Source organism: Nanorana parkeri, unplaced genomic scaffold (assembly GCF_000935625.1).
Source record: "Nanorana parkeri isolate BGI_ZX_2015 unplaced genomic scaffold, ASM93562v1 scaffold424, whole genome shotgun sequence".
Taxonomy (NCBI): Eukaryota; Metazoa; Chordata; class Amphibia; order Anura; family Dicroglossidae; genus Nanorana; species Nanorana parkeri.
The window spans coordinates 1,091,330-1,110,704 of NW_017306692.1; the positions used below are offsets into that span (position 1 = coordinate 1,091,330).

At 40.8% G+C, this 19,375-nt stretch overlaps 1 protein-coding gene across 1 annotated transcript in view; it reads left to right on the forward strand.

Moving 5' to 3' along the window:
• The window catches only part of CUNH1orf131 (chromosome unknown C1orf131 homolog), a 14,496-nt gene extending 12,968 nt beyond the window's left edge, over positions 1-1,528 (forward strand). The window contains exons 6-7 of the mRNA XM_018559973.1: positions 31-83; positions 1,347-1,528. Coding sequence (XP_018415475.1) covers positions 31-83; positions 1,347-1,467 — 174 coding nt within the window. The 3' untranslated portion in view covers positions 1,468-1,528. The remainder of the gene's footprint in view (positions 1-30; positions 84-1,346) is intronic.
• Positions 1,529-19,375: the final 17,847 nt, after the last annotated feature.

The window sequence follows — 19,375 nt, forward strand, 5'->3', positions numbered from 1 at the left end:
ACCATGTTCTTCTTTATTTTCCAAAATTAGGAAACTGCCGGGGAACCAGTAAAGAAAAAACAGAAACAAGGACAGAAAGTCAGGTGAGTCTGTGTGTGGTCTATAATATTGTAGGACCTTTTGTAGGAATTTTCTTTCACAAATAATGCAGACTTTTAATCTGGAAATTGTCTTCTCCCCCGTCACAAGTCTAAAAAGCCTATACACCCATACAGTATATATCCTGCTTCATGCACGTGCTTTTGACGAGCAACTTGATCGTGACAACGATGGACCATGCTTGCGTAGTTTGTATCGGTGTAGAGTATCTGTTTGTTGTCACTGTCAGGGTTACATGTGACATGGTGACAGCACAGGAGCATACCTAGTAGTCACTGCATAACAGGAAGTGTCTCAACAAGGACCTTCATGGCAGGAGCACCAGGTAGAGTTTTAATAGAAGCTGCACATAATTAAGCCTATGTAAGATGTTAACTGGCTTGACTGGGTTTTGCTCTACTTTAAAGCCGCACTCCTGGCAGAATAATAATTTACATACCGCAGTGAGTGTAAAAATTATAATTAGAAAGCTGTGTGCTATGTGCAGCTGCAAAGTATAAAAATTGTACATTGCAGCACACCATCATCCCCTGCATACAACTCCCAGCTTCCGGCACTAAAGAGAGGGAGCAATGCGACCCGAGCTGTTCAGCGCTCTGGTCGCATCACTCGCCCTTCTTCATTATCCTCCATTCAGAAAATGTCTTGTTTTTTTTTTTTTACAGGATATTTATAAAAAATACAAGACATTTTGTGAATGGAGGATAGTGCGAAGGGGTGGATGATGTGACCAGAGCGATGTACAGCTTTGGTTGTATCTTTCCCTCTCCTCAGGAAGCTGGGTGTCCTGCGCAGGCATCAGCTTGCTACAAGGTAAGATTTGTATACTTTGGAGTCGTCCTCTGCACATAACGCCCAGCTTTTTAATGATAATTTACACACCCAGCGTGGTGTGTAAATGATAATTTTTGCCCAGAGTGTGGCTTTAAAGCAGAACTATACTGGCCTCCACTTCAGCAATGCGCGAGTTCCCTTGTCAGCGCTAACCTCTTTTGCTGCTTCTGGATTTCAGCATCTTCACCCATCTTGACAGGCGGGCCCAGATTGATGTAAGTCCCGCACATGAGAGTTCTTTCATCCTGGCAGCCTGCAAATGCCGGGATAGTACACTGAGCTGCATGCTCAAAAATATTTTGTTATTAAATATATGGTGGTGGAGATGCGCTTTTGCCAATCATTTTAATAACATTTCACTCTAATACTGCAATAAAGTCTTTGTTCCTGTTTTGTTTCTTGTTTTTTTGCAGGAGGCCAAGGAAAGCAAAAGGATTTGTGCCAAATGGACAAGTGGGGAGGTTTAGAGATGGTGCACTGATTCTGAGTAGCAAAGATATTCACAAGATTAAACAATCCAAAGTTAGTAAATGAAAAATGACTCCATAAATTCTACACAAGGACTGAGAAATGACCATTCTGATGTCAGTGCACAAGTGAGTGCAGAACGTTGTATCATGTACAAGCAGATTACAGGAGAAACATAAGGACTACAGAGTCTTTTGTATGGAGTACTGACAATGTTTTCATGTGGATCTTGCTGAATCAATGGACACTTTTATCCTTCCACTATAGCCTACCCTTTTAATGGTGAAGGATTGTCTGTCAGATCTCCACGAGCCTTCAACCAGCCGAGCTTTAAAGGACCATCGGTAACAAACTGGCAAATGTTTTGGTGTCCTACCAGATAGTCACTTCTTTTTATGCTTTGTATAAAGTAACTTTTTGTAGACAACTGTGCTGATTTTATTGAATTATATATTTTTAATGTTTGTATTTGGACTACATGTCCAAGTCATGCAGTCGCAAGAGTTAAAATCAAAAATGATCCAAAGGGGCAATGCAGGCCAAACAAAACAATGAAGAGGTATGTCACCAGAAGTATATAAAGTCAAAGTCGCCAGCACACCAAAGTAATTCAGCAAAAGTCCATTTATTGACACATTGCCATTTCAATAACAAGCGAATTTGGGGTCTCGAGGGTACCCCTTCATCAGGCTCAGAATGACAAATGTCACCAGAAGTGTCCCAGTTGGGAATATTTCCACTCTGTTCCTTTTCTGGTGACAGCTCAATATTGGGATTTTCCCTCACTTTTCTTATCAGTGTAAATGGTCACCAGGATAAATAGAGACGGGGGAATATCCCTAGTTGTGATTAATTTGTGGCTTTTATATCTGCCTGGAGTTCAGGATTTGTCAACACAATTCTACCCCCAGCCTGTAATTGGACAGTGAGGAAGCAGCAACAGGCTTTCCTCCTCTTTTGGGACACAACAGTCCATTTACTAATGTGATACAGTCAGCCATTCGTGGGCTAAAGGCTAATGCTTGCAATCAGCTGACAGGGCAGAGTCACAGCACAGTCAAGTAGAATCTTGACAGCATTGTCAGGGTCCACCTCGGCTGCCTAATTGACAGCTCGCTCTGTCTCTCTTCACGTAGCTGAGAGCCAGCTGTACACGTACCCTCCCCGGCGTTTAGCTCTAGCCAGTGCTGGAGGAATAGAGAGTGGAAGAGGAATCCCTGCAGGGGGTAGTCACTGTCAGTTACCACTCTCTGCAGGGAGGACACTGTGAGCTGAGCAATCCGTGGTTACATCAGGGGTGGACAACGCTGGTCCTCCAGCTGTGTTTTAACTACAAATCGCAATATGCCTCTGGGAGTCATGCCTGTAACTGTCAGTCTTGCAATGCCTCAAAGGACTTGTAGTTCCACCACAGCTGGCAGGCCGGAGTTGCCCACCCCTGGGTTACATGATCATGCAGCTCTTTATCTATAGAGCCGGCATGTGACAGCTGCATATTAAAATGCACATATTCCTTTAAGATTTACTAGCCTTGATTGCTATTGTATCCCAGCACAGAACTTCACATCGGAGCTGATATGTTGATGTTCCCTTATCCATTGACTTAACTTGCGTCTTTAGCTGAACTGAGCACCAAGTTTATGGATCACTCTTTCACCTCCGGTCAAATTCTTCGGCTGGCATTTGTTGATTTAATAAAGATATTGAACTAAATATCAATCAAGACATGGACAGTTTGATTGTTGGCAGCATTAGAAGAGTTTTATTCAAAATCTGTAAAACCACATAGATGAAACAGAGATCTCATTCTTACAAAGTGAGAAAGGGGAAGAGAAGCTATTGAACTCTCCCAGTTAGGACATAAATACATTGATGAAGCAGTACAAAATTAGAAAAGACATCATTTATTTCCATGATGGTACAAATATAAAAGTAAACCGTAATCCATCAATGATTTTTAATATGGGGAAAGAGACAATGGAACTAATAAAGCAATAAAGGGAATTTAAGAGCACCTAATATTACAACTGAATAGAATCCAGGCCTGCGTTTACAATGTATCCACCAAAGCAAACACCTAACATTAGCAATAAGCTGCTTTACATTATCCAGCACTGTCTTTTATTCGAACATTACTTGCAGTGTGGTCATGTGGGTTTTCCACTTTAAGGTGCAAAGTCAATTAACCTGTGGATGTTAATCAGGCCTGGTGCTCTTACTGTGACATATTTTATCTATAATAAGCAAGAACAGTTTAGAGAAGACTCGCTTATTTAAAACTAATAAAGTCAAAACCTTTAGCTTAAAATGTTCATTTTGAAATTATCTTAAACTTTAAGAAGTTAATGAGAACCTGCCCCAACGGAACACACTAAATACATAATAATGTGATAAAGTAAAGGCCAGCTACCATACTTAACATTTATTATAAAAAATGTCTAAAAGATTTTTAACATGCCGTTAATTCAGAACTCCGAGCAAAATTGTTCTTAACGCTTGCCATGGGACTACCCCCACACTGCAAGGGTTAACTGTTCGTTTTTTGTTTTTTTTTCTCGGTGGTAAAATAAAAAAAGGTATACTCGACTCATCCTCGAAGCCAGGTTGCTCTTACACCGATCCCTGAAACCTCTCTCCTCTGCTGCAGCGGTCTAAGGTCCCATGAGTCATCACGTCCTATACAAAGTGTCTAGGATGTGAGGACAAGAAGGCTTAGACAATAATAAATGCATTGTCGTGTGTTTTAATGCTTCCTCATGCTGACTTCACTAGCTGTAAGCTTCTTCTAGGCCAATGACTTACTAGATCAGAATTTGTTTACAAAGAATTTTATTGATTTTTGTAAAAAAAAAAAAAAGTATAAAACAGTAAAACAAGTTTAAACAGAAGATAACATTTCAAGAAAAAAGAAGTAAATCGAGCTAAAAAAGGGCTAGCAGATATTATCCATAAGCAAGTCACAAACAATATATGCATAGTGCAACATGAGAAAAAGAGAGGGCAACCACAACAGATATTTTAGGTATTAAAATGTGAAAATAAGGAAAGGATGCAGTATATGTCCCCGAGGTCATTGTCAGTCAGCCCCACAGGCGTGGGTGCAACCTGAGCCCGACCCAAGGGAAAAAACATGACCCCCTAAAGGTGAGTAAACTCATATTTAAAGCACTCATGGCGTTGGAATACAGGGAGGGTCATGCTCAGTGCATACTAAGCTCAGAGAAAAAAAAAGGGAGGGGGGGGAGAATTTGAGAAAGAAAAAACACAATACCAGAGCATTAGAATACAGACATAAACAAAAAAAATAGCAAGGAGAGAAAACAAAGGGGGAATCGTGCGGTCACAATTCTTTACCTCGCGTATCATTGCAAATTTGTAAAGGAAAGCAAAGAGTGGTCTAGATTTAGATGGTGATTATAGTCCAACCATGGAGACCATATTTTAAGAAATTTAGAGTGGGAGTCGTTTATAACAGCTGAACCACCCTTTGTCGAACTTCCCCAAATGATACAGCTGGTTGTTTCCAGGCTTTAGCAATGGTTTGATGGGTGGCTAAAAAAATGAAGCTTGTCAGACGTCTACATGTTTTAGGGAGTTCTGAGACTGGCCTAAGAAGGAATGCTTGCCAGGGATTGCTGACCAAGGTGCAGGACAAAACCGATCTGATTAAATTGTACACTCTTATCCAGAGCTTACGAACCTTTGGGCACTTCCACCATATATGAAGAAACGAGCCATACAGCCCTGAAAATATAAAGGCGAAGCACTCGGGGCAAATTTACTCAGTCTATCGGGTGTCAGGTACATTAGGTGAGCATGTGGCAACTGCTGACCAGATCTTCCCCCATTCAACCATGTCCGGGGACTCTCCCAAATTGGCCTCCCATTTGCTCATGTATGAAAGTTTAGGCGAATCAGCTGGAGAGATCAAAGAGTAGTATAGCATAGAAACAAGGCCCCATGACAATGCAGCTGAACGGTATTGAGACTCTAAAGGGGTAGGGGTAGTGAGCGGATGTAGTTATGGATTTGAAGGTACCAAAAGTGTTCTGACGAGGGGAGCTGCCAGTTGACATGCAGGTTTTGAAAAGATTTTCTGTTGTCTAAAGCTAAAAGATCGTAAACGTAACGAGTTCTCCTCGCAGACCAACAACAAAAAGCAGCTAGATTTTCAAAAGCCAGGGGAAGGAAGGATTGGGGAGAATACTCGACAACGGAAGATTTCACATAGTCCCATTGCATAAGCGAATGCCGTAATGTAGGATCTTGTATATAGGGACGCAAAGAGAGGGGGATCCACAGAAGTTTATAGTTTGGGATGGGTGAAAATTCTACAATGCTAAGCAAAGTCCACATAGGTAATTCAGAGGTAGCGTGAAGTGCCGTCAAAGGTGCAATCTAGGCCGCCTTATAATATTTCCCTATGTATGGGACGCCCAATCCCCTGGATAATTCATGGCAATAAAGAACCTGGGAAGCCAACCTAGGCTTGCCCGACTGCCAAATAAATAGACTAGATCAGAATGTGAATGAAAACCGTAAACTTGTACCTAAAATTAAATGAAAATTAGCAGTGGCAGCTCCCATATGTCTATCCTCACAGTATTACTCTGTACGGGCCAAACAGACCAGATGATTGTGGTGGTGTCTAGTGAATCAGGACAGGCATATCTCTCATGGTCATCGTTCCTAAATAGTGCTGGATTCTATCATAAATGAGTTACTCAACTGCATGTAGAAGACTTTATTGGAGACAAGCAGCCCTTCAATTTACCACAACCATAGTCTGGGTCCTTTGGAATAGAGGCTGTGAGTAAAGAGTGTGTCAAAAGGTTTTTAATTGTGTAGAAAAGGTTTATTGTTCAGAGGTCTAGGGAAATACCGACATGTTTTGCTGATTTAAAAGGCCTACTTAAGCAGCCTTAGCCAGTTTAGGAGGCTTGTGGTGCTTTTCTACACCTTTTACTCAATCAGTGACACAACTGCCCATCCTAGCGATCATGTAAGGCTATCCTGAAATGGCTGAATACACAAATCTTTCAAGAGCTGAGATGGTCTCTTCTGCCATTTAGAATTTTATAGAGCCATTTGACTGGTTTAGAGAAATTAGTTTGTCTAAAATGTTCCTCAAGGCTAAACTTTATATAAAAAAAAAATTTATGTTTTGTTAGGAGATAATAGCAAATATTTCACAAAATAAAAAGTGTAAATTGTAGAAAAAAATACATTTACTGGGTTCAAAACTGGACACCAAACACCAGGAAACCAAATGTGGAGATTCGCACCCTAGCGATAGGTGTGTCCTTTGACCTGTTGCTGCTACAGATGCATAGGTATTCTGTATGGAACAATACAAGTTTTTTTGAATTTTTCCCTTCTTGTCTAAGGCTGATGTATTCCTGTCTGTATTGACCTAATCAAAATACAGTAATTCTGTTTATAATTGGTCTTGTGAGAGAAAATAACCATCTATGCCTACATAACCAACTTCTATAAAACCATGAAAAAAACGTTTTCCGATCAGTATAATTTTTCAAACAATTGGTATATTTTATCATCAAAAAGCAGTTCATGAGCTGCTGCAGGGAAGAGGAAGCATTTCCTCAGTCACCTCTTACCCTGTTCTCAGGCTACATCATTGTAATTTTGCAAGTTACCAATGAGAAGCAGCAGCAGAGGATTGATCTATGTCAGGCATGTTAAACCAAAGAAGTGCACAGGCACCAGGATATTATATGATTGTCATTTCTGTGTCCAGAAAGAAAATGCTGATCCTGGATAGGGCTGAGCTCAGGTTCAAACTAAATCGGGCACAATTTCTGAGCTCCTCTGAACACAGAAGGAATAATTTTGCTGCTGCCCAGTCAGCTGTGGCTGGGAAATACTCCACCAGCAGTTGCACGTAAGCACAGGGATGGGATATAGTGATGTCATTGACCTTATATGGCAAAATTGGTGAATGATATTGACCTATTATGTCCATATAAAGTTAATGATTTTAGCACAAGCACTCTGCCACCTTTGTTTATGTGCAGCAGTGGGGAATGGCCAGACCTGCAGCTGACTGGACCGGTGACCCATGGCACTTCCATGTTCAAAGGAGATAAGGTTCTAACCAGGTTTTATTCCAAGCATGGAAAGGCATTGTCTGTGAGAGGTAATAAGTATTTGTAAGTGTTTCGCTTGCACACTGCTAAGCATGCGTGCACTTAACCTAAAAAAAATAAATGTATCTAGCTTGAATGTAATGCTTATGTCTTAATGCTAGGTCCACATGCTTATGTATTAACACAATTTTACCTGTGGTATGGTAAAGGACCTCTACTGCAAAGTGTGAAAGATAACATCGCTTCCTTATTTTTGTCAGTTTTTTTATTTATTAAAAACTTAAAAACCTTTTGTAAGTTACCAGATGGCCATAACCCTCAAAAAATACCAAAGATCATAAAACATCAGAATAAAACATCATAGCTTGTGGAGCACATTGAGATTTTATTCTTATTCAAATAATGATGTATTATTAACAGAAAATAATCATGGTAAATTTCATAACAGCTTCTGAAGATGCAGTTAGAAATATTTCTATTAAAAAAAACATGGCTAACATTGTCAATATGATAACTGGCATTTTTATGACTTTCTGTCGCTGCTATCCACATTTTGCCAATGCCAGAAGAAAGGGCAGAGTAAAGAAACATGATCCCACTATGCTAAGCATTGCCATAATAATTCAGATAGTTAGCTGAACAGTTGTACAGCTGGGGTGTCTCCCTGGTGACTGGTCCTCTTTACATTTCTACACCTGTTCACCTGTGTCACTCAGCATTAGAGATAAGCATCCTTAAAGAAAACCTGTCAATGGAACATATAGAACAAAATGGAATAGGTGGAGGCACCACAAGGTGAGGTTGTCACGTTGCATTGTGTGCATGTTGGGGGGAATCTAAGTTCTAACAAGAGATTTGCATACTGAACAAGTTCTGGGGTTCAGTAGAATTATTACAATACAGTTGCATGTACTGGCACCTTGTTTTGCCTCCTATCTCAAAGCTGTACCAGTTTCCATAATGTGGTTGATTTCCTAAAGCAGTAGAGGGTGTTCATTTAGCAAAGTGAGTGCTCATTCACACCTACGGTTTGCAGAAACACACAGTAAAACGTGCATCTTACAATGCATTACTGTATATACAGTGCCATGCATTAAGAATGGATGACATGGGCTATGTTGAGCTGCAGTCCCAACGAAGGGCCATTAGCATTTTTTGATCACAATGAATAGGATGCCCTAACGCAGTGAAGGTTAACACACCAAAACGTTCTGCAATACTGCAAAGGGGACCTGAATGTTCAATTTGCAAAATGTATGTTAGTGAAAAAGGTGACGCAAAATGAGGGCCCATTCCCACCTACAGGCTGTGCAAATGCACAGTAAAGCATGTCTTACCACACATTACAGTGCATATGAATGCACCTCAAGGATCTATGCAACATGGCAGCATATCACAACGTTCACTCCCAAAGAAGGGTTGTGTGCATTTTTTGGTTTATTGTGTTGCAATGACAACCCAATAACAATGAATGGGATGGCTTAATGCAGTGTAGGTTAATGCACCAAAACAGACTGCTCTCTTTATATATGTGAAAAAGGTGTAGCTGTGTTCACTTTGAACACCACAATTTTAATCACATAGGGGTCTATTCACTAAGCTGCCAAAGGATCTAGCCGCACCTTCGGCTGATCCTTCGGCTAGCCTCGGCTCCAGGACCCCTTCGGTTCAGGCGAACCGAAGGGCTGTTGTACAGGCTATTCACTATAGCTCCCGAAGTTGGCCGAGTGGCTAAGTCGAGCCAAAGGCTCGACCTGGGCCGCGGTGAAAGCTGAAGCTGGCCGAATGGCCGGCCGACAGCCTGCTTCTGACAGCTGGGCGGAGCCAGCCGTCATCTCACGGCTGGCTCCGGCCACTTTCAGAGAGATCAGCGTCCCCGGTTACCAGCTAACCAGGGGCGCTGTCATTACACACGGAGAGTGGGCTCTCCGTGTGTAATGACAGATGTCGTTCCTGGTTGCCAGGTAACCAGGAATGCCATCTGTCATTACTCCCCTGGACGCTCTGGGAATCTAATAGGCTCCCGGCCGCAAGGGAGAGAAACACTTTCTCCCAGAAAGGTTCACTCTGCTCGATCGAGCAGAGTAAACCTTTCCCTGCTCGTTTTTTTTTTCTGACAGAGCCGTTAGCTGGCGTCAGAAGAAAAAATAAAAAGAGAAATCACGATAGGAATGCATTGCTAGATTCCTATTGGCTATTTCAATTTGCAATAGCCAATAGCAAACTAGCTATTGCACCTGCCCACTGCTGCTGTCAATCAGCAGAGGGGGACCTGCAGTTCTCCATCAGGTCCCCCTCTGCTGATTGACAGCTGCAGAGGGTGGGTGCAAAAGCTAGTTTGCTATTGGCTATTGCAAATTGAAATAGCCAATAGGAATCTAGCTATGCATTCCTATGGTGCATTTGTTTTTTTATTTTTTTTATAATGGCAGCAGAACCGCCTGGCCAATAGAAAACAGTTGGGCGGAGCTGGCTATCACTGCTAGCTCCGCACCATTGTTTTCTAATTTTTTTTTCTACTTTTTAAACTATTTTTCTATTCCGCTCGGTTCCACAGAGGGACTGGGCAGAACAATATTAAACAGTATGTATTAAAAAGGGGATGTTTTGCAGGGACAAGTCTATAATTACCGAACATGCTGAGTATGTTCGGCCAACCCGAAGCCACACGGACCCACCCGATGTATGGCTGATTTCAGCCGATATGCGGCTAGGATTAGCCGTACCAGCCTGAAGTAAATACCCAAACGTTCGGCTCACTCCGCTTGGGGTCGGTTAGTCACTCGGCTGCCTACGGCAGCTTAGTGAATAGACCCCATAATTGCATGAACAAAGCCTCACCTGATTCACTGACCTTCACTTTGCAAAGTCAACATTCACTGTGCTAGGTGAAAAACCTTTACTTCTTTAGTAAATCAACCCTATTGTGTTTTTCTGATAGATTCCCTTTACAGAGAAATCAAAATCTTTAAGGGAATAATGCAAGCTTTAATAATGTACCCTTTAATATAGCTTTATGACCATCATCCATGCTTTATAATCACTTACGGAAGGTAAACATCACTTGAACATGCATTTGAATTTACTATGTGATCCTTGTGTTCTCCAAATATGACACTTACTGCTTTGTTAGCATAATTATACACCAAAATGGCGTTCTGAGTTGCCACCTGGTATCTCGCCAATGTTCAAAATGAGACAAGGAAACATCGTTGTTTAATATGTACAATGTGAAGCAATTACAAAACAATGACACACAATACTTTACATACACTTACATTTACAATCACAAAAGGAAAGTTGTATTCCAACTTTGATGGTAAGGTGTGGATAGAGATATGACCCCACCCCTTGAAAAAGGGGAGACTTTCTCATGCAAGTAAAAAAAATATTACTCCTTTTTTTTCCGGCACCTCACCAAGTTGTAGAAAAGCATTTTTTATTTTTTTTTATTTTTTTTCTTACAATGAATTAAATAGACTTTTTGGAAAGGCCACTTCTCATGCTGTAGTACAATAATATCAATCACAGATAGGCCTCTTTAATTGTAATGCATTAAAGACAAAAGAAAAACGTGTTTGGAGGTACACCCTTTAAGCAACTGGAGAAGATAACGCTTCTAGAAGTGCATGTATCACAGTGGTAAAAACGATATGATCCTTTGGTGAGTGCAACTCTTAATTACTAATCTTATGCAGCAATTTGAATGTAAGCTGGATGTGGATGACAAATCATTTTAATGCTTTATATGTGTCAGACTAAAGTCATATGACCTAGACAGATTTGTGTCATATATTTGGGTCGTTTTGGTAACAGTAGGCTTCTTACGAAATGGAGGTGAAGGGAATTTTAATTTTACCATCAGGTGCTCCCTTTTAAAGAGCACTTGTTCTTGGCCTATGTAGGGCAATGTAACAGGTTGATTTAATGCCACCCCTTGCAGCTTCTTGTTACTACCTTTCATTCACTTTACCATTTGCCTAGAAGTGCTGCAAAGCACTAGTACTTCCAGGTATTAAGGAACATGTGACTCTACTTCTTCCATGTGACAGCGCTGGTGCTTGGTGACTGGCCATGCACACACTGGCGATGTTACATGGGGGTGAGCAATAGCATCCTCAACCATGTGTAATCTCCAACTAGGTCTGACCTGGAGCTTACACAGGGCTTCATCTTCTTGCTCACACAGGTCAACACAGCAGCTGTACAGCAATGGGAAAGTCAGAAAAAGCAGCAGCTGGAGCCAGCATTAAAGAGAACCTGTTGCTTTGCCCTGTATGCCCAATTGAGCTTTCAGTTGAGATCAGCGAAATACATTTTAGGTATATCAAACCAAATGGAGTTACAAAGTCTTAGCATTACTTTACTTTATAAAGCAGTCACAGCCTTAGTATAAAAAACTGTCCCTTGCTGTAAGGAAGGTAGAGAAGGACCCTTGCTCTTTGTGTGGAAATGTCAAAGCTCTGACATGCCCACTGGTGAGTTACCGCTAAAGTTCTCTAATTTTCAGGAGCGTAAGCTTTGCCGATTGGAGAGCTCTGGCTCTGACTCCGCAGTGGGAGCGTCAGACCTCTGCAGAGAGACCACCAATTTCCGTACTTCTTTATTGAACATACGTCATCAAAACCAACGTTTTGGGGTCACGCAGGATTCTTTCATCATGTCCCTTCATAGTGACACTATGTTGCCCTGGTGAAGTGACCCTGTGTGGCCCTGAAATGTTGGCTTTGATGACATATGTGATGCATGTTAGGTAAAGAAGTACAGAAATTTATACTTTCAACCTTGTGAGTGCTGGTGATCTCCTTGAGATTACAGGGGGCCATCCATGTTATCACTGCAAGCACCACTATTGTGCGAGGTTATAATGCCCTATGGAGTGCAGGTGATCTACTACAACACTACACCTATGTACATGTCTCATACTTTGGGAAACACTTCCCTATCCTATTCCATAACCACCATAAGGATTAAATTAGTTCCGATTCTAAATTACACCACTGTTACCATTATAACATTGATAACGGCAATAGATTACTAAAACAATAAATGACTGCAGCCTTGTCTGCAGAGATGTCTCTCCGTTGCAATGCCATATGTATATTCCATGCAGTACACACATACTGACTCATATAGCTTTGGCCATATGGGAAATAGCTACACTCCCTCCACAGTTTATATTTAGTCTCTGCATCCTGTTTACACATAGAAACCATCTACATATCCACCTATATTTTAAAATGTTTTGTTATACTGCAATGCACATTTTAATGTATCAAATAAAAGCATAGGTTTCTTTTTACCAATCTTTTTGTGCCCTATGCACAAGATGATATTAACAATATCTTAGAACTGAACTCCAGGCAAATAGCTAAATACACAACAGTTTAAATAAATACATGTAGGTAAGCTGATTTACCTGCTAAATGATTTGTATTTCTCTCCATTCAGTCATAAGATTTACACAGGTCTATCATATAGCACAGCCAAGTGGATGACACCACTTACATTTATGCAATACAGTGGTGTCCTTTCTCTACCCCCAGCCTGTGAATTGGACAATAAAAGAGCAGAAGCTGACTATCAAGGGCATCATTCTGCTCACTCCACTCTTTTCTCCTATTAGTATATTTCTTTTTAGCACTTGTGCATTCAGCACACATGACTCGCTCCCAGTCCTGCCCCACCTTCTCCCAATCTGAGCAATGCTGTATAGGGAATTGCCAAAGGCGGATACCAAATCAAATTCAGTTTCTTATACTAGATGCATTTACAAAAATCAATTTACCAACTTATTAATCAATACCTAGTTACATAAATATGTTTTTGTGTCTGCCTGTAGTTCAACTTTAATTGCAATTGTCCGACATATTGCTAGCTGCTTCTACCAAAATGTCCTGTCTAGTTCTATTCTTTTGGCATGTGTGACATTATATCATGCACACCCAAGGCATGTTCTTCAGGCTCTACTCTTTTTATCTCATAATTATGGTCGCAAATGCGCAAGCATGAAAGTGTTACTAGATACATCATGCTGTCTACTTTATATGTACTCTTCGAATATATAGTTCTCCAAACAAGAGAAAGGGAAGATGTGTGTACATTGCTTTAGCTACCAAGAGCCTTTTGATACATATCACCACATTCTTCCCGTCTTTTGCTGGATTTACTCCCAAATATCCAAAAATGGGTAAGCTATGGAAAAATATTATAAGGACAATATGTCATATATGTGTGTCTTGATTCCACTGCCCTTAATCTTACAACTCAAAACATTGAAATCCAGGCAAACATATACATACACAGGTGAAATGCTGTACATATACTGCCTGGCCAAAAAAACTATCACCACTTGGATGTGGCTAAGAAAATAGGTCAGAGCCTTCCACTGGGTAATAGGTCTAGGTTCAGCAACATTATGTCCTCAAAAACTGAGGTTCAGCTGCCTACCAGAATATACTGATTGACCAGTTTTTTCTATAAATTGATTTTTTCTTCCCTGATGGCACGAACATATTCCAAGATGACAATGCCAGGATTCATCGGCTCAAATTGTGATTGTGGTTCAGGGACTGACACATCATTTTCACGCATGGATTGGTAGGGCCAATTCACACCACAAAGACTGTGTTTCAGATCGATCAGCCTCTGGAGCGCACTGGAATGCAAGGCGGCCGGCTCCATGCAATCGCCCAGACTCAACCGCGTGGCACATTAGTGCCTGCGTTTCGGTCCAGTGCGATCTGAAAAAATAGTGCTTGCAGCATTTTTGCAGATCGCACTGGACCGGAACGCAGGCACTAATGTGCGACGCGTTCGGGTGAGCGCCCTGCAGGCACGGGTTGTGACTGTGGTGCCATTGACTTCAATGCACCGCCACACCCCCTCCCACAGGGAGCCAGCCGGCTTGCGTTCCAGAGGCCGAACACTCTAGAATGCAGTCTTTGTGATGTGAACCGGCCCTAACTCCATTGGGAAACTTTGGAATGTGCTGGAGCAGACTTTACTCAGTGGTCGGACTCTCCCATCATCACTACAAGATCATGGTGAAAAATGAATGCAACTCTGGATGGAAATAAATGTTGTGACATTGCACAAGCTTATTGACATAATGCTATGCTATGCCGAATGTGCATAATTAAAGCTAAAGATGGTCCAACACAATATTAAAGTGTGTGATTTTTTTTGGCCAGGCAGTGTATACGAGAACTGTTTTACTTGCCAAGGAATTTGTATTTCTGTCCATTAATTTCTGAGATTTACAGAGCTTTGACAGACAGCACAGCCAGGTTAGTGACCTGAGCTTTCTCTTCTGTAGTTCAATAAAACATCTGTGTCACCTCCCTGCCTCCAGTCTTTGACTGCACAGTGAAAGAGCAGCAACTGACTGATAGGGTAATCTCGCTGCCATCTCCCCATCAGCATATGCCTTGCTGGTACATATATACTGCAACACACCTGATTGGCTACTAGTGCTGCCTTTACCTCTCCCAGTCTAAACTCCAATGTACAGGGGATTATGAGTGGATGACACCATGTCAAATTTAGGTACTTACACTAATTTTAATTTGATGTAATGATTTCTTAATGAATGCATGCAAGGCATGTTTTTTTCATATCTGACTGGAGTTGTGCTTTAAAATGAACATAGCACGGGAAGATAATAGTTGAATGCATGCAAGGCATGTTTTTTTCATATCTGCCTGGAGTTGTGCTTTAAAATGAACATAGCACTGAAAGATAATAGTTTTGACATTTGAAATGTCATTCTCCTTATCTTAGCACAGAACATAAAAAGGAGTGGTGTGAACTAACCTGTTGCAAGCAGCAATATAATGTAATCAGATTTTGGATTAGTTACCCTGATTCCACATTCCAGTTCTCTGCACTTTGTGGTTAATTTCAACCAGTCATCAATAACTAATATAAACTATGTTGAAAGGTTGCTGCAATGAACTATGATGCCTGAAACATGAAGCTTCCAGTTTGTGAACCGGTGACTCTAACAGATGTAAATGCCCTAATATGTTTTTAAATATAACATAACATTTCGGAGCATGGCATGAATTCTTGTTGTGTTTTATAGCACATTTAGATCGATGCACAGAACATTCATTATTTACATATAGTGTAGTTTTAGCACTTGGGGGTTTATATGAAGTCAGTCACTACATCAACACATCCCTTTCACTGTTGAAAATCTTCCTCGGAAAGGTTGCAATAACCCTGTATAGACTTACACAAGAAGTAAGTCACCCTGTATTTAAGGATGCCTGTAAGACAACACAGGTCCTCCATATCCTGGAATCATACCATATCCTTCAGGCAGAAAATAAACACTTGTACATGTCATACAGAACAGTTTAGCACCAAAGGCTGCTTTTTAATTATGGTTCCACAGCCTCTAAAGACATAACATTCTATTACTAACTACACACGTGAACAAATTATCCTCCTATACATTTTTTAAAATAATGAACTACTTTTCATAATGAACAAACTGGGCAAAAAGGGGTATGCTTTCCATATGCCACTGGGTAACCGTGCTTTATTTGCCAGGAACTAAGAGAATTGCGTAATTTGTGTACAATCTGTATAAAATGGTTATATTGATGGATAAAAAAAGAATGTAAACAATAGAAAAGCCTACTGAGCGGACAATATAAGAGCCTGACCAGGAAAGAGGTGGTAGTCCCCTGACTCCTGCCTTGCTTTACAACTGGTATTGTCATGGCCAGGAAAAGGTTTGTGTAGACTTGGTTCATTAATATTTACAGATGTATGCAATGTTAACATCCTAAGGACTGCCGTGCTATTTTTCTTATATTGTGATTGTTAATACATGGGGATTTTTAAGCTATGCCTTAATATCGAATATTTTTGTTTCATTTGCATACTACAGCCTGTTTCCCATGTTTCATAAACAACTGTGGTGGCATTTCCTTCAACTTCAACATCAGCATCAACATAAACTATGAAAACTATGAACAATGTGGGTGAAATGGCTACTTTGAAATCTTATAGATGATAATGATACCCCACTTATAAACAGAGAAATGTAAAATTCGGCACCATTGAAAAGAGATCAGATTCAGCTTGGTAGCTTGTGTTGTCTGAAGATTGATGGCACCTCCAGGCCTGTATGGAGAGTAACCTGCGGAGATAAAACATTTCAATAATAGGTTCAAATTAAAAGTGGAACATTACCAATTTCTTTCAAATGACAACAAATGCACCTTTAGAAATGTTTAGTAATGACAATCTACAAACACATACTTCTAGATAATTGCAGGCTTTGTATTCTTTGCTTGCCTTATTTTTCTTTTCCTCCCCATTCTTCTCACAGCAGCCATTTTTCCTACGGGCAGAGTAATCCATCTCCCTTTACTTTCTGGAACTCTGGCACATGTGACTAGGACATGTGACCATGCACATCATCGCAGGGGAGGAAAATGCCTTTGCCTGAGATCTTGTGGGATTACAGATGAGATTTCCCAGCTATGCACTCTGATGTAATCTTCTCAGAATGCAACGCTTGGACACATTACATTACTAATGCCCAAGAGGACCAGGAAGTGGAAAATAAATGTAAATAAAAGAATATGTTTGTTCAACTATTGAATGTAAGATGATTTCATATCAGCATGCCGAGCTGCATGCTGTGGTGATTATTAGTGAAAGGGGGTAAAGGTCCACTTTAAATCGCATTTTAATGTCTGTCACTTCCTCCCCCACTGCACTTTCTGGCACTGTTTCTTCCCTATAAGCTGCTCAGTTTACCACCTTACAATGTACAATCTCCCCCACTGTCTGACGTCTTAGTGTTTTCCCTAGGATACCATCCTACCACTCCATACTGCCAGATCTTCCTTTCTGCATCGAGCTCCATTGCTCTGTGTGCAAGCACATGCTGGATTTAGAAGTAGACTGCTGGTGGGGCTACTGAGCGGGCTCCTGGTGGGGTATGTGGGTGGGATAGTGAAGGGGTATGTGATAGGGCTCCTGGAAAGGATTGTGAAGAGGCACCTGATGGGGTTTCTATGCTGGCTGCTGGACAGGCTCCTGGTAGGGATTGTGAATGGGCTTCTGGTAGGATTTGTGAGCAGGCTCCCGATGGGGTATGTGAGTGAACTGCTAGCAAGGTTTGTGAACAGGCTTCTGATGGGCTTTCTACATGAACTGCTGAATGAGTTACTGGTGGGATTAATGAGCATTCTCCAGCAAAAACCACCCTAATGCAGTAGAACTGCTCAGGAATAGCACTGTTACAAGAAAAGCTGAATATTTATATGAAATTTGAGTCATGTATGGCTTGCATTACTCTACGTCACTTCTCACATAGAGATTGTCTATACCTCCACACTAACCCTATCTCTCCAAAAGCGAGCACTAAAGGCAAAATAAAACCCCAATTTGTGAAGAATAAACCCATTTTTTTCTATAACACCAGCTCAGTGATTGTATTCTTCAAGCTCCAAAAACCTCAAGCTCTTAATTTTTGATGAATCATCTACCAATTTGTCTCCCCCATCTGTCTCGCTTTATACACTCTAGTTTATAAAAAAAAGGAAAGTAATTGCCACCAAAAATAGTAAATTACAAATTTCCCTTATACAGTAAAATCCCCATTTTTCGGCATCCAAGCAACTGACATTCTCAAGCTACTGGCAAAAAAAAAAAAGAAATCGAGGGCACAATATGTTCTCGAATTTTTTTGCCGGTGGCTTGATGCACACTAAAAAAATGTTGGTTGCTTGGTGCCCACTAAAAAATGTTGTTAGCAACTACATTTGTTTAGTTGCTAACAAAATTCTTTGTTTACATCTTGCTGCTGGCCAGCGGCTAGATTCCGCGGTCGGCAGCAGAATGTAAACAATGGGGAGCAATAGCCAGCCTGCTATTGATTATTTCAAATTGCAGAAACCAAAAGCAGGCTGGCTATTGTACTCGCCCACTGAGCAGATGAATGGACCTAAGATAGAATTTTCTCAAGTCCGCTCCTCTGCTCAGTGGGCAGGGTTTCAATAGCTAGCCTATGATTGGCTATACAAATTGCAATAGCCAATAACAGGCTGGCTATTGCACCTGACCGCAGGGGGGGGGGGTTCTTCAGAGTTACTATTAACTCTCAAGCAAACAGAAACTACAGTTAATCGGCATCTACCGCTCCCCGTGGGTTCACGGATAAGTGCGTGTTTACTGTACATTTATTCTGGTTGTGTGTTCAAAGAATTGTTTAGAAATGCAGCTGGAATTAATGTTTTATTGAAAAGAGAAAAAAAAATTACCACACAAAATACTGGAGTGAGAAAATTAATGATAAATGAATTGTAAGTTAAGCACAACAACAACAACAACAACAACAATACAATGCCAATAAGCAGTCCACTACATTCTGTTTTTAATTGTCTTATGCTTTTGCATGAGACTGAGATGACAAAATGCATAAAAAGTTGCGTAGCAGTAGACTTTTTCATTGAAGTTTGTGTCATGACTTACTTGTACGTTTCGGTTGAGACTTATTGCTGGCATAAATACACCATCAATGTTCTCAAAGGCTACAGGTCCTTGCTGCTTGCCATTGATACGAAATATTAATATATGTTTGTTAAGATCCAAGAGTATGCCAACTGTGGTTCCCTTGCTTACACCTCCTTCTGTTCTGTAAATGGAAACATATGTTAGGGTTATGTAAATACTGAGTATACAGTATATAGTGTTGATGCACTTTTGTTCACAATCAAAGTACTCTACTCCTCATACATGTCATGGATTGGGACTCACGGGTATGAACTGGAGTCCAGTATGTGGACCCTTTCCACTACACTGGCAGGGACACTTAGAGAAAAGGGTCCAAGCAGTGTAGG